Genomic DNA, 24,271 nt, shown 5'->3' on the forward strand with positions numbered 1-24,271 from the left:
ACCATGAAACCTAAACCGAAAGGTGGGCAAGCCAGGGGCGACAGTAGCAAGGAAAAACTCCCTCTGAGCTGAGGTAGAAACCTTGGGAGGAAACAAGGCTCACAAGGGGGGACCTATCCTCCTCTGATCAAACTACCTACAAAAGTATTACTCTCCCACTCTTCAGTGCTAAGTTATGATTCATATTACAGATATAAAAATATGTTTTCCGTAATATATCGACTATTTTTCATTTCCAGATATAAGGATTTCAAGGGTTGGGGGAGGGAAACGACTCTTCTAAGCTTCTGAATATTTAGTCCTTTAAAACATCTTATAACTCACCAAAACATTTGCTTTGATTGGTTGCACGGTCGACAAAAACTTTAGCTGAGATCACATTGCCGAAAGGGAGAAACATCTGCAGCATCTCAGAGTCTGTGAACTCCTGAGGCAGGTGATAGATAAAGATATTACAGCCCTCTGGACCTGGAAGAAAGAGAGATGGAAAAACCAAACGAGGTTTGTTATGATCTGTTTTTTTTTCCTGCTGTCTTGACTGAACTGTATTTAATACAACAACTGAGGGAATAGCTCCTCTCTCCAAACAAGGAGAGTGAGTGATGAAAACAGGATGTTTTTGCTGGTAGACGCAGAGAGCAGGAAATGACCATTACCTTCTCGCTGCTGCAGCTGCTGTGGCTGCTGGGGTTGCTGGGCAACCAGAGTGGGCTGATGTGGGAATGGCTGACCGACTAATCCGTAAGCAGCAGGATAAGTTGCTGCAGGAGGAGTCATGGCAGGAAAAGTCAGATACATGTATGGTCAAATATGTAGACTTTCAAAAGTCCTATAAGTTCATTAATTAATAAAAAAAATATCCTGAATAAGAAACTTAAAGCACAAGGTAAAATCATTATTATAATTAATAATATATATAATAAATTATGAAAGGTAGTTTTATGGTAACTGTTGCGCAGTATTAAAAAATACAGTTGTCATTTAATTTAATAATTAAAAAAATTAAGTATTAATATGCTCCATTCATGACCACCAACAAAATCATTTTTAATCACAAAAAACAAAACGCACACATATATTTAGATACAATATTGTTCCCAAGAACAAACAAAATTGATGCACATGCTTTTTCCTTGGTGGAACTTAACAAATTCCTTGGTGAATACATTCTTACTTGCCATTTTCAAATGACTTAATTTTTAGGTTTGTTTTTGTTGAATAAAATTGTCATTTTTAATACTGCACAACAGTTACCATAAGACAGATGAGCAGGTGAATTTGTTACTACAATTGTACGTTACACACAAAAAAACACTTTAAAACTTATTTTTACACCAAATAATATTGGAATAAACAAAACGAATGCATCTCTGTATGTCTCACCAGTGTAGTGCTGCATGCCAGTGTATGCCTGCTGAAGAGGGTCCAAAGCAGGACTCTGAGCTGTTAGACACAGAAAACAAATACAATCCCAATAAAAATAAAATATGCATTATATTTTTGCTTGGAGAATGGGTAAACCTTTACCTTGATAAGGGTGGACTCCATTGGTGTAGAGGGTTTCAGAGGCTGATTGCCCACTGGGTGGGGCAGGCACAGGTGGGTAACTATTGACTGCAATTGGTGGAGGCAGAGTAGGCACAGGTGTGGCTGCAATGGCTGGAGGAGTGCTTGTACCTTTAGCAGAGCAATTTCAAATATAAGTACTGAGGGAAAGCTTCACATGCAGGACAGGTTAACAAATCAATGTAGTCACTACCTTGAAGGAGAAAAACATATCCAGAATTTATGAGAACAAACATGGTCTGTAGAATTGATATGACTGGAGGTTTCTTTTAAAACCAAAATGAGTCTCATGCATTCTAAGTTGTTATATGCGGCATGGGGCACCTGAGGAAGGGGTGATTGACGCGATTGGTGTGGCTATGATGCTGCTGGGGTTGAGAGCAGCCAGCTGCTGCATTTGCACTGCCGCAACTGTTGCCACAGGAGACAGGTATGCAGACTGAGCCACCAAAGCCTGCTGCTGGACAAGCTAAAGGAGGAAGGCCAGAAGAGAAGCAAAGTTATCGTACGAAAGACACTTTTTTTTCTAGTTCTACTAAATTATAGTATTGTATAATATTATAGTATTATTAAGTGCACTTAGCTACATGGGCATATAGTCATTTAAGGTTAAAGCACTAATCTCAAATCTAAATAGCTCATCTGGATGTAAGGGATTTAACTGCTAACTAATTACTAGGTATCCAACAGTCCATGTAGTAATAATCAAACGTCTGTGGAAATTACCCAACCAGGATTCTGTTTGTCCATCTGAGTAGATACAGAACCTTGGGAGCTGTACTGAAGGCTTCATACTTTAGATTTACCTCCAGTATAAAAATGAACTGACAGTAATTCAAACCACCTTAGTGAGAAACACATTACTGTAGGCCTTCTAAACTAGTTAGATATCATTACAGCAGAGGAATTCACTTTGATATTTATAGTCCACAAATATAAGGCCTAGTTCCAAGTCTCTTTTTTTGACTAGTTATTACAGTTAGAGATGCAGGATGAGATCTGAATTTTCTAGGCAGACAATTGCTTTTTTAAAGATTATCTGCATCATTCTGATGCTTTGATTTTGCCCCTATTTAAAACAGATAGATAATTTCTGACACATTTATTTTATGCTGGAAGAAAGCTGGGTGATGCTCATGTTCTTAAAAAAAAGCATGAAAGTGTAGAAAAAATTGTTTGGCTCAGATCCTTCTACCTCTGACAGTGTTAGGAAGCACAAAGGGAGTGCTGAAGCACTCATTTCTTTATTAATGTGCTGCTGAATATCTACACTGCTGTAGTCCTTTGTGTTTAATCATATCCATTTATTTATTACTATTATTTGTATTAGTCTGAGTAGACCTGTTATCTTAATTAACTTATTTTAGTATATAAAAAAGTGTTCAGGGATGTGACCAGTCTCTGTAAGGACCAGTTAGCTAATCAAACATGGGTAAAACAAGAAAGACACCTTACATTTTATAATGTGCATACAGTTGTTTGAAAGCTATGTTATGTTACTTTTGCCTATAATGTTTATCCTAGTTATGTCATTTTTCTGTATTTTATTAACGTGGATATAGAAATCGGTATCGGTATATATCTACATGTATTGACAACAACACAGAATTTCAGCCCATATAGCTACATCCCTAATTAAAGCACTCCATTAGTATGTACGGGATTAACATAGACTACATCTCCAAATTCTTAATATGAATCTTCAAGTATGCTTTTACTGCCTTGACTGTAAACATGTGAATTAATACTCAAAAGGTAGATGCTAACTATTAGATTTGATTTCTCACTACTGTAGTAAATATCTCAGTGACTGTATGTACGTTTATTTATTTTGTTTTTTTTTTTGTAAAAATCCCACTATGTCTAGGTTGTTGTTGAGGCGCACTCTGAATACTGACGTCAAATGGTTGCAGTGGTAGTGGACCTTCACTCTGGAACATACAGGACTACTGTTCAGCCTTTTCAGTTTCAACCAGAATGCAGCATTTAGGAAAACACTGACAACAACCCACAATATGAGGAGTCAAAATAATGATGAGGGCATCATGGAGGTGCAGCAGGTAGTGTGGCAGTCACACAGCTCCAGGTGACTGTCTGTGAGGAGTTTGGAGTGTTCTCCCTGTGTCTGTGTGGGTTTGCTCCGGTTTCCGTCTGTCAGGAGTTGTTCAGTCAGATTTTTCAATGACCACTCAAGCTACACTTTCACTTTCAGGGACCATTAATAAGGCTAAACACTGGGAGAGAATCGGTATATGTTCACGATGCTTTGCATGGTCTTCACTCAATATTCTGGGAATTTAGGGCGTCTTATCTTTGGCATTTGTGTTCTCGCCAATTCACTCCTGGTAAATTTAGTTTTAGTCTACACTTAACACCAGCAGAATCAGTTCAGTCTCTCTCACAGTGGAGATATACTGAATATATATATATATATATATATACTGAATGAATAAAATGCCCCCGGAATGAAGTGCAGAAGTGAAGAGCAGGGCCACAGGGCTTTTGGAGCTGTGTTCAGTACTCACTTTTTCTATACAGTGTTCCCAAAGATAAAAAAAGATTAAAGACTGTTATCAGTCTTTCCTGCGCCCTTCAACTGGAAATGACATACAACAGCAACACAATGTGGCATGATTTTCTTCAAGATATTGTTCACTGCTTTCATGTTTAGCACTGTGCAACCAATTGACGTCATCCACCCAAAAGCCATTGCGCGTCTGAAATAACGGCTGCGAATATTGTTGAATAATGACTTTATCTTTTCAACTAAATAAACAATTTTTTGTGTTTTTAACAATGTGTCTTAATAATTTAGGGTCATTCCATCATATTAAGGCTTACAAGTCTTATCAGCTGGGATTCCTTTTAACATTCTTTATCTTAGAGGTTAGTACTCACTGCCTGTGTGTAAGCATTATAGGCCCCAAGATGAAGGCTCATGGGGCTAATGACGCCCAGCTGCGAGGCGACTTGCTGCATGCGCCTGATCCCTCTCTCCTTCTCTGTGTCTGCAAACTTCACCACCAGGCTAGAGGAAGCCCCCTGAGCAAAGAAGGGAGAGAGAAAGAAAAGTCTTCAGCATCAAAGCATTGTGCTACTGAAGGCTGAGAGGAAATATGACGGGGGTGAAGCAAACACAAAACATCCATTCTATAAATGTGTGCTGGGCAGGGTGTTATTGTGACTGTTCCACTCTGTTACAGTATGTTTGTAGGTGTGACTGTGGGAGGCATCCTGAATTATACAGAACTGTTTGAATCAGTATTTAAACCTATTTGTTTAGTGAGGCGTTGAAATAAACCAATGTTCCTGCTGCAGTTTTGCTGCAAGCTAATTTTACTTCTGTGTTTTCTGTGAAAACACAGCATCTTGTTTTATTGTTTCATTTCCTTCTACACTCTTTTTGCTTTTCTGTTTTACTGCTCTGAGTAAAAATGCCTGGAAGGACTTAAGTTGTGTTAAGTCGCTATATACACTGAACTATCACTGAAGTGTGACACACCTACCTTGTATTTAAATTCATTGTCCATTTTATCAGCTCCACTGACCATACAGGAGCACTTTGTAGTTCTACAATTACACACTGTAGTCCACCTGTTTCTCTGCACACTTTCCTATCCCCATTTCACCGTTTTTCAATGATCAGGGCCCCCACAGGACCACCACAGAGCAGGTATGATTTGGGTAGTGGATCATTCTCAGCACTGCAGTGCTACTGATATGCTGGTGGTGTTACTGTGTGTGGTGTCGTGTCCACTCATTGTCCACTGTTAGACACACCTACTTCATAGGTCCACCTCGTAGATGTAAAGTAAGAGACAGTAGCTCAACTGTTGCTGCACAGTTTGTGTTGACCATCCACTAGTTCTTTATCAGTGGACAAAGGACTATTCTCAGTCCCACAGTGACACTGAGATATTTTAAATCTCTAGCAGCACTGCTGTGTCTGATCCACTTGCACCAGCACAACACATACTTACACACCACTATGACATCAGCGTCACTGCAGCACTGAGAATCCAAATCATAGCTGCTCTGTGGTGGTCCTGTGTGGGCCTTGACCATTGAAGAGCAGGGTGAAAGGGGGATAATATAGTATGCAGTGAAGCAGGACTACAGCCTATAATTGTAGAACTACAAAGTGCTCCCGTATGGTCAGTGGAGCTGATAAAATGGACAGGGAGTGGAGATACAAAGTATGTGTTCATAATTCAGATCAATCTGTGTAGAAAAAAGTAAAGAAAAAAATGTGAATTAATGTGTGTGTGTGTGTGTGTATGTAAGAGAGAGAGAGAGAGAGAGAGAAACAAAGACTGACCGGTAGTGTGCGACTGCCGTGTAGCGCACTGATTGCTGCTTGAGCCTCTGCGTTGCTCTGATATTTCACAAACGCACAACCTGCAACACACAAGTCACAACATACAACAACTTATTGCAGTCTGACAGTGTCTCATTCTCTCTACTGCAACCGGGTCCAACCAACCAACAAAGGTCATGCTCATAGAAAAGAAATTTGAGTTGGTCATTTTCTTTACAATGAACCATTTCAAATCAGAAAAATCGTATTCGTAACATATCAATGACTGAATAATGAGCAACTTTTTTGCTCATTATGAAATTCTCCTTTAATCCCCATTTAATTTAATGCAGATGCATAAAATTAACAGTGATATCAACCACTGTTTGATTTATGATTAGATCAGTGAGATGGAAAGCATTTCTGTATGTATCTCAGGGGGATTAAATACTTGGTGAGTATTCTAATAAATATAAAAAGGTCACTGCTGCTTAAATGCTAAATTGTCTGTATTAGTCAGAGCCTTGATGCCCTCTAGTCAGTTTACAGCTGTGTGAACTAAACAATACAAGTCATACTTAAGGTTAAGGTTTTATTTTCTAAATTATAGTCTCAACGTTGTCACAAATAAATGCTGTTTTCCTTCAGCTTGTGTCTTGCACATGTAGTATTAGAGAAACAGCTTGGGCTATGTTCACATTATAATTACATTCTCATTAATCATTTCAGATTTTTTGATCAGATCTGGATTGTTTACGTTAACTGTAAGTGACCTGTATCTGTTTGTAATGCTAACAATCCAGTCACTGAAAGGTGATGGATGCGCACATTGATACAAAGCACTATGGTCAGCTGCTCCTGATAAATGCCTTAAATGTATATGTTGATATATCTATTCAGCTCTGTTCCAAATGGGTCCCAAACCCTGGTACTGCACAATATGTTTAACAAATACATTCATATTCAACTATCACCTGCATGGCTCCTTTTCTAACACTGAGTGAATTATTTCAGTGCAGAACCCGTCATTTCATTCCCCCTTGGAGTGCAATATGTAGAAAGAAAGGAGACATTTGTGACACAGCCTATGTGACGCTACCAGTGCTGGCAGATGACCACAGTACTAAGCGTATGTAGACTAATGAAATCCAACATTTCACCAAACATGACCATTCACATTCATGTTGCATGCTCACTAATCAGATACTTATCCAATCTAGGACCAATGCCGGTGGAAGGCTATGTTCACATTACCAGGCTTAAGTGCCCCAAATGTAATTTTGCTACTTAATGTAACACATCTTTTTGTCGTCACATTAGATCTTTTTGAAACAGATTTGAGTGGCGTTTACATTACCAGCCTCATTAAAGAAACACCATGTAAGAATTGGGTTTTTTGCTCCTGGGGCTCCCCCTTGTGTCATAAATTTTTCCTACCCTTGTCCTATGTTTAGCGCAGTTTCTGCAGTGCTGAGCCCCGAGTAGCAGTGACAGAGGCTCTATACCCCCTATTACAGGTCAGTGAAGCATCACAACGATTTTAAAGCTGTCATTTTAAGCTAGAAATATTACGTACTATTTGTTGTCCAAACTTGGTTGGATTTGGTTATATTGACAGTTCACATTCATAAAAATAAGTCGCCTGTATACGTGTGTAATATGAAAAATCTTAGATCTAATATGTTCACTCAGCCAAAGAAAAAACCAATCTGTCAATGTAAGGTCTTCAACTCTTCAGAACTCTCTCCCACACTAATGCATAATACAAAAAATACAGCATTTCTTTTTCATGTCTCTGTTGAGTTAAGAAATCACAGAACTCCATCAAACCACAATGCCTGCACATTCAAACACAATCCATCCATTCAACAACATCCACATTCAAATAATTTGCTCAAAGTGTCATCAAACTGAAGCCACACCTTCCCTATGACCTACATACAGCCGCATACCACAAGAGGAGTCTTTTAATGATTTACCACAGTGAGCGCATCATCCGTCCCTGTCACACACTCGCACTGAGCACAGCACGTCTAATTACCCTCTGCACACTTATCAATCAAAACCATTAACCACTGCCCATGCATAGAGCTTATTTATGTGAGCTAATAGCCAGCAGCAAGCTAATAGCATGAGACTAATTTGAATTCAGCATGAATTAGGCATGCAGAAAGAGTTTTGGTAGATAATTGCTATAAAACATTATCAGTACAGACATGCTGTTTAGATTTGGCTGATATTTCCAATTAATATTCTATGACACATTTGTTTTTCTCCAGAAGAGAACCAAGGTTCTCACAATGGTCGTGAGAATCTCTCCACACGGGCCACGTTTTCACTCAATCCCAATTCCTAGCACTAATGTGGACTCTTAGAGAATAAGGTTTGAGAACTATGGATTAAGGTGATGCCTTTGCAACTGTGAAGGATATGAACACTTCATTAATTTTACTGCACCTTTACTGTACCTTTTCAGGCATTTTTCCGGAGTGACAACTTCCGTTTTTAGGAAAAAGCCTTATACCTATTGTAAACCAAGCATTAAATATTACAACAGGTTTTATTTAATCCTGTGTAATAAACATGTGGGTAAATGCTCCGTCATATCCTGTGGTAGAAGTTGTTTTTCTTTTTTTTTGCGGGTTTTTATCTAGAATAGTGCTGCCAGAGGAAGCATTTAGTAATGCAATTTACGGCATAAATCAGATGAGTCATTCAAGGACGTGTCTAAGCTCAGGTGTTGAGTGACGCACCGTATTCAACTCCACGACACAATCTAAAGGATCCCTCAGAGGAGTGAAAAATCTGGGATGGATATTTTTGGTTGGTGGGCTGTTCTCGGAACAGTAGTGACAGGCAACTCTGCTAGCACTGCTGTGCAATATCCGTTGTGTGATCCATTCATATTAAAATATCATTATGATTGTAATCTCACCAGAACAATAGCATAAGTCAGTGTGGAATGTGGGTTATTTTGTATGAACTGCATGCTTGCTGACCTTTGCTGACTCCATCTGGCCCTCGAAGCACAGTGCACTCCTCTATGCTTCCGAAAGGCTCAAACATCTTCCGCACATCAGCGTCCGACTGCTGCTTTCCCAGCATTCCCACAAACAGCTTTCTGTCTGGAGGTTGAGAGAATGTTTTTTAGATTAAATCTAGAAAAATGAATTTAATAAATGTATTGTTGTGCATCGATATATAACACACAATGTTGCTTTTTTTATAATTTTTTAAAGCTGCCTTTTCGGTTTTGTCCACTAGAGTGCAGCATCCATCGTAATTTAATAGAAGAGGTAGTGTGTGTGTGTGTGTGTGTGTGTGTGTGTGTGTGTGCTTGTGTGTAAAATGTTTTCAAAATGAAATGTGTGTTACAAATTGACTGTTAGAATAAGTGAAACTATTACAGCAATGACCTATGCATTCTCATTCAAAAGTTAAAACTTCTTTAATAACCAATTAATATATTCTTATTTAAAAAAATGTCACACAATGTAAATTTAATATTAACTATTAACTATCAATTTTTCAAAATTTATTTACAGATTTTATTTATGGAGCATTCAGATCTTTCTTAAAATGAATTAAGGTGCACTTCTTATACAGCAGGTCAAAGCTATATGAAAAGTAGGATAATATGTCCAAAAAACACAGCATTTCTACAGTGAAAATGGATTATTTAAGTATGAATTGCCTGGAAAATATGCATTAAATTATTTCGCTCATTTGACTGCTCTGGACGTTCAGCTTTGTGGAATTTGGTAAGTGGAAATCTAAGATTCTTATTTGAATCTTTATAAATCGCAGAATGTTCATAATCTCTGTTTGAGAGCACCTGTCACAAAGCTTAACGTGATATAGATGACGTAGTTTATTTTTTTCTCTGTATCTTACCTCCGCGGCCTTCGCTGTCTGCTGGCTTCACCTGAATGGGCCGGTTCATCTGGAACACACACAAACACATACTCACAGTTCAAATGTCATAATCCCCCACTGGGTGTGTGTGTGTGTTTGTGAATATTCATGTGTTTGTTCTGCAGTACAAGAATAAACCCTTGTAAGATATATATATATATATATATATATATATATATATGGGATGATGCTCTCATCTTTTGATACGTCCATCTGTCTCTGTGTTCTTGTTCCAAAGTGCAACCCCTAACTTCTCAATCACTCCTGGCATCTTCATCTGTCTGTCTGTTTGTAGGCCCCAACTTCTGCTTTCTCACAGACCTCATGGATCATTTTTGGATTCTCTCACTCCCTCACTCTGAGCTAATCTCTCTCTCTCTACCTCACTTTTGTTCAGATGACACTGGGAAAATGCACGCGAGATTAGAGGAGTGATGGGATTAAGCACGCTCGCCTGCTAATCTGGCTTACAGCCCTTCGCCAGATTAAAATGGTGAGAGATTCAGAGCTCGCAAAGAGTGGCGTAAAAGAGCCATGAGAGGTGGAGAGGTACAGCGATGGAAAAGAATGAGGAGCAGTGAGAGGGCAGATAACCTTATAGCTGTAAGGCATGCTTACAAATCTGACTTTCTCATTACATTCCTACATTTTCATTTTTGGCTTCTGAATAGACATAGAAAAAAAAAGGAACAGTGTTGATATATAGTGCACATGGACTGAAAAGTGAAATGTTCACATAATAAGGCCTCTTTTGCTCGTTTTGGCTTTGAAAAAAAAAGAGAAAGACGATATTGAAAATGACAACAGATGAGAAGTAGAGATAGGACAAAAAGACAAGATCAGAAACAGTGGAAGAGAGGAAATGAGAAACATAGAAGGAAGTAGAGACTAGAAACACTAGAAATGGTCAACATAAGAGAAGAGGTTGTCTAAGGTAACAAATGCTTAGTTTGAAAAATAATATATTAATAAGGGAGGTGATTTGTGAACTATTAACTTTGATCATTCATTCACAGAATGAATGGATCTCAAAAATATATATTTTTTTCTGCACATGAGCAGAACCCCTATACAATTACCCCTTAAATAACACACACACACACACACACACACACACACACTTGGGTCAAATACCCAGAGGGCTGTTTATCACTGTGACTAATGAAGGATGTCGCATTGATTACTTCAGTCATTTGCGGCACTGTAACATTTCACCACACCCTGGTGGGTTTGCCTCAGGGTCACTTCTGATGGGGGTCCGCGGCCTTTAATGTCAGCAGCTGCAGCTACGGCTGGAGCAACTTTAACCTCGGCTCTGACAGTAGTACTCTCTTCTGAGTGGAAAGAGAAGCCTATTCTTGCAGCAAGTCCAGGCATATTAAGCGCTGTTTTTCTGCTTGTCTCTTTGGTTGCAATACTGCCGCATCATTCTGGCTCCAGTCCGCTGGTTAAATGGCCGGTCACGTGGATAGAAATTACTTTTCATTTCAAGCTGAGCACCGTGGCTTACAAAAGGCTTCTCCTAGAGCCGAGCCATCAGCCTGAGCCTTTGTAACGTTTCATTGTTGCTACTATAAAGCCACTGCTATTTCTTCTTTTTTTTATTCTTGATATAATGTGAAATGAGCTTTTCTCACGCAGATAAAACATGAGCTTATGGATCTGCGGGTCGCTGCAGATAAAACACAATAAAATAAAACCATCTCTCCCGTTGTATATCTGCAGCAAACGTCTCTATTTAAAGCCAATTTAAGTCCTTTTGATTTAGCGTGAGCTTTCATATGAAATTCATGGCTAATTTGGGAGAGTTGCTTTGGCTCTTTTGTGCCAGCAATGAGCTTCCGAAATGATGAAGAGAGGAGGAGGGAGGGATGGAGGGGTTGAGAGGGAAAAGGAAAAAAAAGGGGGGGAGAGACAGAGGAGTAAAAGAGGGTACAAAGGGATGAGTACGAAAGCAAGGAAAGGGAGAGAAAGAGCGTCATGGCACTGCCACTTCAGGTCGGCACGGCAACCAGGCTGCCGTCGCCATGACAACACAGAGCCGAGCTCTCCAGCAGGTAAACAAGGTTGCCTGGGACAACTGAGGGAGGGACAGAGAGGGAGAGATAGACAGACGGACATATAGATAGATAGATAGATAGATAAATAGATAGATAGATAGATAGATAGATAGATAGATAGATAGATAGATAGATAGATAGAGAAAAGAAACGGGAGAAAAGGTGAAAGACGAGTAGAAGAGAGAAAATTGGATGGGTGTTTGTGTAGAGGATGAAAAGATTTTTGGTGGAGGGGAAGAAAATGAGTGAGGAACAAAGACAGAAAAAGGGAAGGAGGAAGGAAAGAGAAAATAGGAAAGAGCAAAGCAGAGAGGGAAAGAAGAAAGAGAGAGAGAGAGAGAGAGAGAGAGAGAGAGAGTATCTCTCTGTGTAAAAACCTGTTGGCTCCAATAATCAAGCAAACACTCTCACACAAAACTGGAGGTGGAGACTGTGTGGGTGTGGAACATTAACAGACCTCTTCCGGCTGCCACTCGTACACACTCTGCCATATTCACCAACACAAATCATAAAGACACACACTCACAAACACACTCTTAATCCCTCGTGTGTCCTGCGGCAGCGGGGATTTCACTGGGATTATGGGATATTAAATCCATAGATTATTCAATCAAATCACATCCCGACCCACTCCTACCCCCACACTGCTTTATCTACATAGGACATACACATGCACACGCACACACCTTTGACCTCCATAGTAGGGGTGGGCGATATGCCCCTAAAATAATATCATGATAATTTACGATATTTTCATGACAATGATATCCTTGGCGATATGATGAAAAAATAAATAATACTTTTAATTATTTCAAGAACACACTATTGCAACAAAAAAAGTAATATTAATATAAATTAGATTAAATATATGTAATATATATTAAATGTATTAAATGATTTTAATTATTAAAAAGTTTTATTTTACTACAAATGTAATTTCAATCATTCAGAGCCACTTTCCGCTGTACTTCACTGTGCCTAAACGACTAATGTAAAGAATGTATGCCATATTACGGCTAATTGCAGGACATTGTTTGGTAAACATGTTAGAATATCATGATATTGCGATACATACATACATACATTTTCTTTTCCGCTTCTCCATTTCAGGGTCGCGGTATGATATTGCAATATTGAGGGTTTTTTTTATTTGTTTTAAAAATGATGGCATGATATTATTGCAAATAATAAATTGTGACACACTTTATGCTCTCATCTCTAATAGATGTAGGTCACGTAGGACTATATACAGCACGGTTAAAAAATTGATACATTTTTATTTATCAGAATCTTTGTTTTAAAGAGTGCCATTTCTAAATCACAAGAACTGGAGTTTTAATGATATCCTATTTTACACATTACTATGTCCTAAATGAGAATATCTAGCTTATATATGACATAAACCACAACAAAATGACAACCTAAACCACAGCATTCAACATTCAAACTTAATGCCAGATGATCTGGGTCTTCTTGGGTATAAACCCTGTCCTGGACATTCATTTATAGAAAATCTTTTTAAATTGCTATCACTGTATTAGTAAGGAAGCAATGACAATTGGATATTTCTCCCCAAGCCTTAACCCACACAGGAAATGACACACCACTGAAATGAAATTAACGGGGTGTCAAGAGACTGCATCAATCAATCAATCAATCAAATTTTATTTATATAGCGCTTTTCACAACAAAAAGTCGTCACAAAGCAGCTTTACAGAGATCCGGGTCCAAGCCTCCTATGAGCAAGCCAGGGGCAACTGCATCTATTTTCTTATGTATGTCCACCCTAAATCCACTTATAACATTCTCCAAACTTCTATGTTCCAAAACCAGTCCTAATTCATTTTTTTTACATCCATTAAAAAATGGATAAAAAAGCATTGTTTTTCACAACACAGTATTTTAATAAAGCAAATGTCTTGGCAAATTTGTCACTGTACATGCACTCTTTGGACTGAGACTATAATAGTGTTTACAGACATCAAATATTTCCATTAGAAATGAATACAGAAAAAGAACCCTTTAAATGAAAGCACACCTCTACAATAACTACAGCCACAGCCACAATAACAACAGCCACATGTAACACATATGAAGAAATTCAACAGTGAAAACTAGGGATGCTCCTAAATACATTCTGCAATTTTATGAGGTAACCACTGAGGCCAGCATGTGAATGCGCTGAACCTGAAAACGGTATATGAATGCATCTATAGGTAAATGTCATATTATCATAATTATTCATAGCTCATTGTGCTAACAGTCAGTCAGTATTGTATTTTATTTTATTCATGCTAGTTTAAACTGATTGTTGGTTTAAGACTTCATAAAGCCAATTTCAAATTATATATATTGTGACTAATAGAAACATCTGGACATGTACTGGTGTGTGTCCCTTCTGCTAACGCAGTGAGAGTCAGATTTTAAAACATAATAATGTCGTTTCTCTTTTCTAGTGTACAGCACTTGCTGGAAAGAACAAGGATTTAGAATACACACTGGAGAATTTCCAACACACTATTTCAGTGATGTGATTATATATAATAACTGTTCCCATGGCCAGTGCATAGCCATATATATTTTCACATATATAAACCTGTTAGTGTCCATGTGTGAAGTGTGTGTGTGTGTCTCTACACAAAGACTAATTCCCACTCTCACTCTTCTCCCTCCACTCAATTGCCACGCATTGCATCGCTCCCGTTCCCTAGCAACCCAGCATCTCTCGTCCCAGCCGTCTCCTGGCAACAGGACCCGCGACCATAATCAACCTGCCACCCCACCCCCAATGTCTCTCTCTCTCTCTCTCTCTCTCCAATACTTGTTCTCTCTGCGTACATTACTCATTTTATTGCTGCCTTCTTCACAAAGACAAAAAATAATAACATAGTAAAAGAAAAGAAAAGAAAAACACCTTGAGAGACTGGCTACACACAGTTCTTTTGTTTATTTAATTGACTTGAATCCATTAAACAACTCAACCTTAAAAGAGAAGCAAATAAAGGAAATACACAGTTTTGTCTTTTAGTCACGCACAAACACAAGCATAGTACTGACTGATCAATATTGTCTGTGCTGTTGTCCATTTGTTCTCCATTATTTAATTTAATCTTAGTTCAACCAGTAAGCTAGGTATACTACCATTACATGATGGGAGCATAAAGTATGTTAAAAGCCCCTTCTAGAATTTAAATCCCCATCACAGCTTTTCAAACAGCTGTGTGTTGACAGTTCAACACTGACTCTAATTCTGTTACAAAAACTGACAGATGAATGCACTGGATAGCATCTTTCTGAGGAATGTGGGGAGAGAAAGGGCCAGCCTTCCCACCAAGAAAACAAGGCCAGTTATGCTCCCTTGGACTCAGACTGTGCTGGCATCATTTTCCAACTATGGGACCAGGGTTGAAGCAGTTTAAATACAGGCAGAAAAGAAGGTTTGGATGAAATTGTTTTAAAAGTTATTACTGGTCCTAGGACAAGTCAAGCTCATTAACTTTAAAGGGAACGTCTACAACTGTAGGGAACCACAGTTCTCTCTGATTTGTTTATGTTCAGAAGCTCTACGTCTTTTAAGGTGGAACAGTATTTTAGAGGAGAAAAGGGACTGCTTGTATGTTAAACTTGTCTCTAAGATATTATAGACTGTTAGTGAATAATAGCCATGGAAACTCATTTGTAATTCAAGTTGTTTAGTTTTGTAGCCCTTTTGGTCTGTGTTTACTTTCATGCAGTTAACATTGTCCCAAATCTGGAGTCAGTTCTACTTTAAGTAATCTGAAACAGCAAAATAAGTCAATGGTACCCACTTATGGAGCTGGAATAAAGCAATATCCTCATTTCTTCTTATGATTTTCTATGTTTGGAGGGCTCTCTCAGCCATTTTGTGCCATGAGAAGAGAGAGAGTAAACCTGAACCACATTGCTTCTTTACTCATTTACTGACACTAGGTCTTTCTAAGCACATTATCGGTTTTCAGCACAAACAGACTGGAGAGCAAGCAAATGGAGAGGGAACATCTGAATTTTATTAAAAGAAAAAATGTGGTTTTGATAAAAACGATGAATGTTGCTTTTAACACCAACTGAAATAGCATCTCATAATGTGATACCTTTGGAAAATATGTATCAGTATCAGTATCAGTAAAATCCAGCACTTCGTTTGGGCTATACAAATACAAATGTGTTGATAAATCAATATAAAATGATGCAGACTAAGTTGCTGATAACATATGTTCATAGAAAACTGAATGAGAAAAACTGAAGACCAGAGCAGAAATTTCTTTAAAAAAAATATTTAGTAAATACAGAGAAGCAATAACAGGAAATGCCAGACACAAACCAAACAGACTACACTCAAATCTTAAGGCCTGTGTGATATATTGTGCAGTTTGTGACAAAGCCTTGAAGTGAACTGCACTTTCTGGAACACCTTGCACTCCCTTCACAAACTACAAAATCCCAAATGGCACTTTACTGCCAATCAATAAGCCAAAATCAATTAGGCTTTCCCAAAATGTGTCAATCACAGATAATCATTAGCTCTTAAAGAGAAAACAAAAAAGAGGACATGGCAGAGATCTCCTAACTCAAGAGCATTAATGTCACTTACCCCTTGTTGAACACCATGAAATTAAACGCTGTGATTTTGAAGCAATTCAAATACCTGATGAGCTGTACCCACTTAATACCACCACAGACCAGCAACAATATTTAAGGTGTTCAATAACATTTCAGATTAGAAAATCATGTGAAAATAGCCAAGCTAAAGTACAGCCTTAACACAACAGGGTTAGTTTTAACATCCCTCAAAAACTACACAATGAGAGACATTCAAATCTCCCCCAAAATAAATAAAAACATTTGAAATAATTTTTATGTACATATTTATTAAGCACATACTGTTAACATGTATAGTGTAAAAAATGTATGTAAAATGTATTATGCTAGTATTTCCTCATCTACATCATGGGATTGACCCACACTCATTTTATGAATTTTGAAAAACCCTCATATTTCCTTTTACCACCTAAGGCATTAGTTCTAACACTGACTATGATGTATATGTGTGCTGGAAACAAAAGTTCCTGTTTTCATCTGTAACAAAAAATTTTAACACCATGATTTTCTGCAAAACATGAGGGAATAAATATTTTCAGTATCAGATTAGACATAGGAAATAAGCTTTAATAATAACAACAAACTACTTATAGCATTTATCTATTTTGACAATACAGGACTGCCATTTTTCATATGAAAAGAGCAGAAACAACAGAAAGAGGACAAATCTGAAACACTCCAAAAGTACATAGCACACCTCTCACTGCTGATACCTTGTTAAACAGTTCAGGGTGTATTATTTGAGGGATACTGAAGAAGAAGAAGAACAATATAGTGATTTTTAAGTGGCAACAACAGCAGAGCTAATAGCCTGTTGTCTATTTTTTGCCTATGTTTTTTTAAAGCTTGTTTAAAATTTAACAAGTAAAGTGAATCATTGACACTATGTAGTTTATCTGATTTACATTTGTTAAAACCGGTGACTAAAATCTTATGTGTCGCTATTTACACTTATAGCATATAGGCTAAAACCTATTTTAGAACAGCTTCATATACATTTAAAGGAGAAAGTCAGGCTTCAGGTCCACAGCCTTTTCATCATTCCCTGGATATTATGTATTATAGATCACGGACATATTGGTTGAAGTGCACCATCTCTGACAAACGAGCACTGGGCAGGATCTTGGCATAAGTGATATGTTCAAGAAAATAAATAGAGTACATCTCACCTATCAATCTAAAGTCACAGAAGGCCACTCCTACAGAAGCATGTGATTAATAACCTAATCACGTGATAACCGGAGACAGTACGTTTCCAGCTTTACACCTAGCAAAGAGAATTATTAATGCTAGTTTGGTCCCAAATGCTAATTGCTTTGGCAAGTTTAACATTTAAGCTTTAATAACAGCATTTTCAGTGCGGTAATCAATGAAGACAAGTTGCAACATAAATCCAAACTCCCCCTAAGGTTTATCAACCAAAAATAACCAGCCACCAGAATCCTGTGGGTAACTACCTGTGACCACTGATGAAGGACTACAGGATTATTAACAAATATGAGCTGCTATCTGTAACTTTACATGTACAAGTGGGACCAACAAGTTTTGTGTGGCACAATGTTTAACACACTCCAGCAGCACTGGGTTAGCAGCACTGTGTCTCATCCACTTGTACCAGCGAAACACACACTAACAGACCATATATATATATATATATATATATAAATAAAATTGTAGAACTACAACATGCAGCTTTATTTATTCATAAATAAAATAGAATGAATGATTGTAATGATCTGTTTCTATGAACTGTTTTGAGACTAGATTGAAATAAGCTTATTGTTTTTTTACACTTATTAATTTACAAGGCATAATACAGTTAAGTTAAAAATTATGAATTATTTTTACAGAATATGTTGAAACCTTAAAATTCCCTTTAAAATTTGTTAAAGGTGCAAATAAATCTGTCAGCCTACACGCATGTCTATATCTGATTTAGTTCTACGTTTACGGACTTTAATCATCAAAGAACACGCACGGCTGTGCACACTCTCTTACGCACACGCACACACACACACACCCTCACACACCCTAACAGATGTCTGAGTTTAAGCTGATAGATGTTCTCCCTCATCCAAAGCTACCCCCCCCCCCCCATCACACACACTCACTCTCTCTCTTTCACACACACACACACACAAACAGGCACACACACAGAGTATCCCTCCCCCCACCACCCATAGTTCATTATGCCAAATTTTCATTCATTCATTCACTCATTTCCCCCTTCCCCCTCTCCCTCTTTCATGTATCCCTCCAATTTCTCTTTAATTATCCCTGCTTTCACCTCACTCCCTCATTCCTCGCTCTCTAACCCTTCAACCTCTCATTTATTCTAAGAATGGATTCATCTTGTCTCAGTGTGAGTACAGATACTGACACTAACATACACTTAATCTTACAGCTTTCGTAGTGTAACACATACATTTTCTTGTGTATTATATATACACGCATACGCTTATATAATGCTGAAGTGCTATAATGTGCATAAAAATATATAATCATTTTGTAATATATTGCTACCATTCCATCCCTTTTTTTGCCATTTGGAACAATTGTTAATTCCCTTACATCAAGCGAAAATTTCATGATGACTGGACCAATCGAAATGATCTAAACAGTTTTGTAATATTTTCCCATTCACATACACAGACAGTTAGGAATTTCTTCCCAAGATAATATTTATTTTGGGAATAAGAAAGAGGGGTTTAAATAGAGCATTTTGATTATTCTAAAGGACAATATATAATTAATTGTTTAGCCACACATTTAAAGTGGGTTCTTTTTGAACACACTCGAGGACAAACAGTAACATGATTTCACACGCTGACACACACACACACACACACAGCTTCATTGCACATGGACCCCTCCCCCCCACCCCCCAAAAAAAGTTTACATATTTATTTCCCCAGGCAGCACTACTAATGATGTTTAATATCAATCTAAAGGATTAAACACTCTACTACTGTTCCTGCCCTTATCTCAAACACACACACACACACACACACACACACACACACACACACACACACACCACCCCCCCTTCAATTAAAACACCTGCCTTTCCCTCCCCCAGTAAAGCATGTCATACATTCTTGACTATATACCCATCTCAGTGCTTGTGTATGTTCAAACAGACACACAAACACAGAAAGACACACACACACACACACACACTCAATTGTTACACTGACCTTACTGCCATTTTCCTAGCAGAGCTGTCTATGAGCAGACTGAACTCTGCGCATGCTAATGCTGTTAAATGTTAATTAAGTCAAGGCTGGTTGGACAGACGCTGATGAGAACCATGGCTCTGCTGGAGTTTGCAAATAGGACTCTGATCTACGAATGGAAGCAGAATCCATTCATTCTGCCTAATAGGGCCGAACAATATACTGTTTGTTAATCATTACTGTAACATCTCAAAATGTGCACCATGCAAATGAATCACTAGCCATTTGCTAAATGGGTATCAAGGTAAGATTTCGGAGTAAACACATTGGATCAGAGTCCCAGTTTGTGCTACATCTGCATTAAATTTTCATCCCTATTGTTATAGTCATGGACTAAGTGCAGTCCCTGTCCATGAATGTTCAAATAAAACAAACAAAGCTATATACACAACGTATACATATAATCACTGTCCAATTTAAAACATGCATCTCACAAAAATAACAACCTTCTTATCTTTCAATGGAAATGAACGTAAAAAGATTTTTTTCCAAGTTATTTTGAAGCATGTGAAGGACATACGATGTGAAGGACAGCTGCAGTGTTCAAGTGTAAACACAAAAATGTAGATACATGTTTTTAATTAGACAGCGATAATATATGTGTAATAGCTGTAACATGTTTCTAATTTAACGCAATTACAGCTATGTAGCAATAGGCCTGGGATCAAAATATGGATTGACACAGCCCTAAACAAACACTGAAGTACTGGTTTAATCTCCTTTTAAACACACATGAGCTTTAGCAAAATAAACTCAGGCTTGTCAATCATAACAATGGAAAGCTTTTCTTTCTACATTTGTCAGTTAAATAAAGAAACAAATATGTATACACATTTTACAAAAAAAAAACTTTTTCAGGAACAGAGTTTGTGATAGCTGCTGATCTGTGTTTTTATTTTTTTATTTTTTTATTTTACAGATTGTATTGTGATTAATCAATTGTTCTGATTACTGGTGTATTATAAGGGGTAGGTTCTGGATTTGCAACAAAAAGAGTTTGAAGGCTGGCCTTAGTAACCTGCAGCTTGTTGCTGCCCCAGTTTTCGGGAAATATCACCAAACAATTCAGTGTAGATTACCCCCTAACTTATCTTGTAAAGGCCATAAAGAATATTTATTTCTAATTCCATGCACCAACTATTGGGCAACAAGAGCAAAAGTGAAGTAAAATGCAAGGCTACGCGTCTCAAAGCAGTACATGGTGGTAACGAGCCTCAACACTGACGGTTCTAAAAGTGGAAATCACAAGCACAGAGTCAGTCAGCGCAGCCTGGCAAAACAGACCAGCCGAGGCAAGATATTTTCAGGTAAACAAAAGATGACAGCAGTGCGAACACTCAAACTGAAACAGAGCTACACTTCCTGGCAGAATGCCCAAAATCCAATAAGAATTACAAGGAATCCTTTATAAAAAGAAGCAACAAATATCTCACGTTTAGCTAAATATCTAAAGCAGAAAAAGTAGCAAAATATATCCTCGTGTTTAAAATAAGAGGAAGAGTGAATGCCGTTATCATACTTTAAAGATGTAATACATAATCAAGCAAGAAAACAATGTCAACTTAGACTATATACATGCCACTGTATTTGCATGTATTCAGTCTTTCTCTGTTCATATGTTTTTATAACATTTTTTTTTTTTTTTTTCAGATTCTCGAGCATGAGGGCAACATGGAAACAAACAATGTTGCATTACTTTATTATTTTTCATTTCAGTAGAGCATATTTGAAATGAATAAAACTGTAATAAATTTAATTAAACTGCAGTGAATTATGATGAATTCACTTAATTTATATGCATTGAATTGGCAGTGATCCGAGATGCAACCAGTAAAACAACAGCACCAGAACAAAAGGGTTAAAATTAGGGTGAGAATATCATCAGTCTAACACAATATGACTATATCATTGTGTGTGTGTGTGTGAGTGTTGGAAATGCCACATGCCGCTTTTGTTGTTCCTGAGAGTGTGACGAATAAAGCTAAGCAAACATGTTGGGATGGCAACTGGATCCAGGGAGTCAGAGATAGCAGAGGATAAGAGAAAAGGAGAAGGAGGAGGAGGAGGAGCAGGAGGAGTGGGTAGGAGAAAAGGAAAAAAAAAAAAAAAAAAAGAAAAATAAGGAAGAGAAAAAAAGAAATGAACAGGCAAGGGGTAAAATATATATATAAGTAGAGCTCAAAATTTCAGAACAAATTTCATTTTCCTACATTTGAAATCCACTATAAGCCCATTTTAAAGATACGCTAATATAAAGAGAAAGGATGTTAATGAAGCTTTAACTATAGTGAAAAAATGCTAATGTGAAATAAGGTCTGTGTTCAAAATGAGAGAACAGTAACTACTGTCGCAGAAAAGTACCTTATGAATCCAACATTTGTTAAATGTTCAACTATTTTTAGGAAGCATAGAGGAGGCCCCTGCTCTGAATGACTTCAGCACACCTCTGCCTGCAGGACATCACCATTTTCCCACACTGCCCTGGTTTGATATAGTTCCACTCTTCCCACAGTTAGTCGCCATTGATCTTCCAGAAATCGTCTACCTGGTTCAGACCAGGACACTGAGTTGGCCATTTCATTACTTCAGTGTTAACAGCTTTAATGATGTGCTTTACCAATTTGAAAACTGGCACTGTCTTGCGTACAAAATATAGGCAGATTGGGAGATGATTGCAGGAAAGGAACTACATGGTGCTGAGGAAGCTCTGATAAGCGTTAGCCACGCTGCTGTTGAAAACATCCCTCAACCTATGAGGTGTCCTCCTCCAAATGTATCTGGCTTTTTCTACCACCTTGTCGTTCCTCAGTTTGATACCAAGCCTAATACTTCCCATCTGAATCAACTACATTTTTACAACTTAGTCTCCATCCAGGGAAAGGGCCTTACGCTTTCAGAGCTGAACTGCAACCCAAATCCAGCTACAGTACCGAAACGATAGCTTACTGGGTGATACCTCATCTGTATAATCCTGTTTACACATGGACACCCAGCATTTCTGGGGACTTGAAAACATTTTCGTCATTGTAAAGCTTCAATATTCTACAAAGCACACTACTGGAACGACTTCTCTTACAGTGACAACCTGCTATGGCTTTCAATTACCCTGAGGTGGCTCACCATCTTGCAGAATTATTATGTGTATCACCAGATGGATAGGGTTTATCAGATAATTAAGGAAATCAGAATCAGGTCCCAGATTAGCAACAATAACTGAAATATAGTAAAGCGTTCTCTAATGTTGATCAAACTGCACTTTTACCTTTTCATATTATAGTACAGGTACAGTAGAGGTTCATTATTGTCCACTAAAGTTACAAACAGTGTAAATACTTTTAACGGTTTTAATTAAATATACAAAATTAAACCATCACAGTGACAGTTTTTTTTTAAGTCCAGATTATTTTAAAATTATATAATGTGCTTCACCTTCACCCTTAGGTTAGGCATAAATGGGTTGAGCGGTGATTTTTAAAATTTGGGTAAAGCACAAGTTGTTTTCTAACAGTTGTTAGATCTCCAACAAAGGTCAACAAAAAGGTGCAGAAAAGACATGAGGAAATAAAAATTAGGAAGTCAAATTAATTGTAAAAAATCAAGTAGAAGAAAGAGATTTGCCCCTCCTCCTCTTTTCTTTGTCTGTTTTCTTCCTGCTCTCTGTCCACAACCTGTGTGCCTCTCACCTGAAATTAAACATAGGGCCAGGTGCCACTCCAACTATACCATCTGTTCCACCCCTCCCTCACTCACACACTCTGTATTCTGTCCTTCTACCTTTCCTATATTCCCAGAGCTCTTTACTAAATGGTCCCAGGGCAGTTGGTAAAGTGCTTCAATGTATATACAACAGACTAATAGAAACTACCTGGAAAATCTTCGAGTGTGTGTGTGAGAGAGAGAGAGAGAGAGAGAGAGAGAGAGAGAGAGAGAGAATTAAAAAGCAATGAAGAATGGATGACTCATGCATTTCTTGATTTTAACCATTCAGCCTGCGCTCCCTGTTTGAGTCACTGGCCAAAACCTTCATGGAGGCACATTGTCATGGGGATTCTATATGTCTGGCAGAGCAGAGGTGGGGGGTGGGGGCTGGGAATGAGGCCTACTCCAAGAGGCAGGTGCTGTCAGCCAGTAATAATGCCACACAGCTGGGGTGTGTATGCAAGAGAGAGAGACTGCTGTTTAGTGTAGGGGGGGATGTTGTTCTTAATAATGTGTTTTTTATTGTAGCAGGGGGAAGGGGACTGGCATGGAAGGCCGGACTGGAAGGGTGTTGGAGACAGTCTCGCAAGCTTAGGTGATGAGGGTGGACAAATGGAAGGCTGGAGGGATTGAGAAAGAGGATTTAAAGGGCAAGGGGAATGGGGGGGGGGCACCCGAGAGCCTCCTCTTTGAAAGGTCTCAGAGGTCAGACTACTGTCATGCTAATAATAGGATTTTGAATGGAGCTACAGGGCCTCTACAGGAGCGTGTGCAGGAGATATTGATTTAGCAATAGTGAAAAATAGCAAAAAAGCCTTGGTTAACCACAGTGTAAGTCATGTGCAGATTGCAGACTACACAACGGTGCTCTGGTAACA

The 24,271-nt window shown here is 38.1% G+C and overlaps 1 protein-coding gene across 4 annotated transcripts in view; it reads right to left on the reverse strand.

Annotated features, from left to right (window-relative positions):
* celf3a (cugbp, Elav-like family member 3a) overlaps positions 1 to 24,271 on the reverse strand; it is a 42,377-nt gene that overhangs the window by 6,635 nt on the left and 11,471 nt on the right. For all 4 annotated transcript variants that reach the window (XR_010803653.1, XM_066674457.1, XM_066674458.1 and 1 more), the window contains 9 exons: positions 9,758 to 9,806; positions 8,863 to 8,988; positions 5,885 to 5,964; positions 4,465 to 4,608; positions 1,891 to 2,035; positions 1,528 to 1,677; positions 1,384 to 1,443; positions 657 to 761; positions 325 to 468 (listed from right to left, as the gene is read on the reverse strand). Coding sequence is in view for 3 of the 4 variants with exons in the window: in XM_066674457.1 (XP_066530554.1) it covers positions 325 to 468; positions 657 to 761; positions 1,384 to 1,443; positions 1,528 to 1,677; positions 1,891 to 2,035; positions 4,465 to 4,608; positions 5,885 to 5,964; positions 8,863 to 8,988; positions 9,758 to 9,806 (1,003 nt within the window). In the remaining variant the exon portion in view is untranslated. The remainder of the gene's footprint in view (positions 1 to 324; positions 469 to 656; positions 762 to 1,383; positions 1,444 to 1,527; positions 1,678 to 1,890; positions 2,036 to 4,464; positions 4,609 to 5,884; positions 5,965 to 8,862; positions 8,989 to 9,757; positions 9,807 to 24,271) is intronic.

The sequence above is a fragment of the Hoplias malabaricus genome, chromosome 6, assembly GCF_029633855.1.
Source record: "Hoplias malabaricus isolate fHopMal1 chromosome 6, fHopMal1.hap1, whole genome shotgun sequence".
Classification (NCBI taxonomy): domain Eukaryota; kingdom Metazoa; phylum Chordata; class Actinopteri; order Characiformes; family Erythrinidae; genus Hoplias; species Hoplias malabaricus.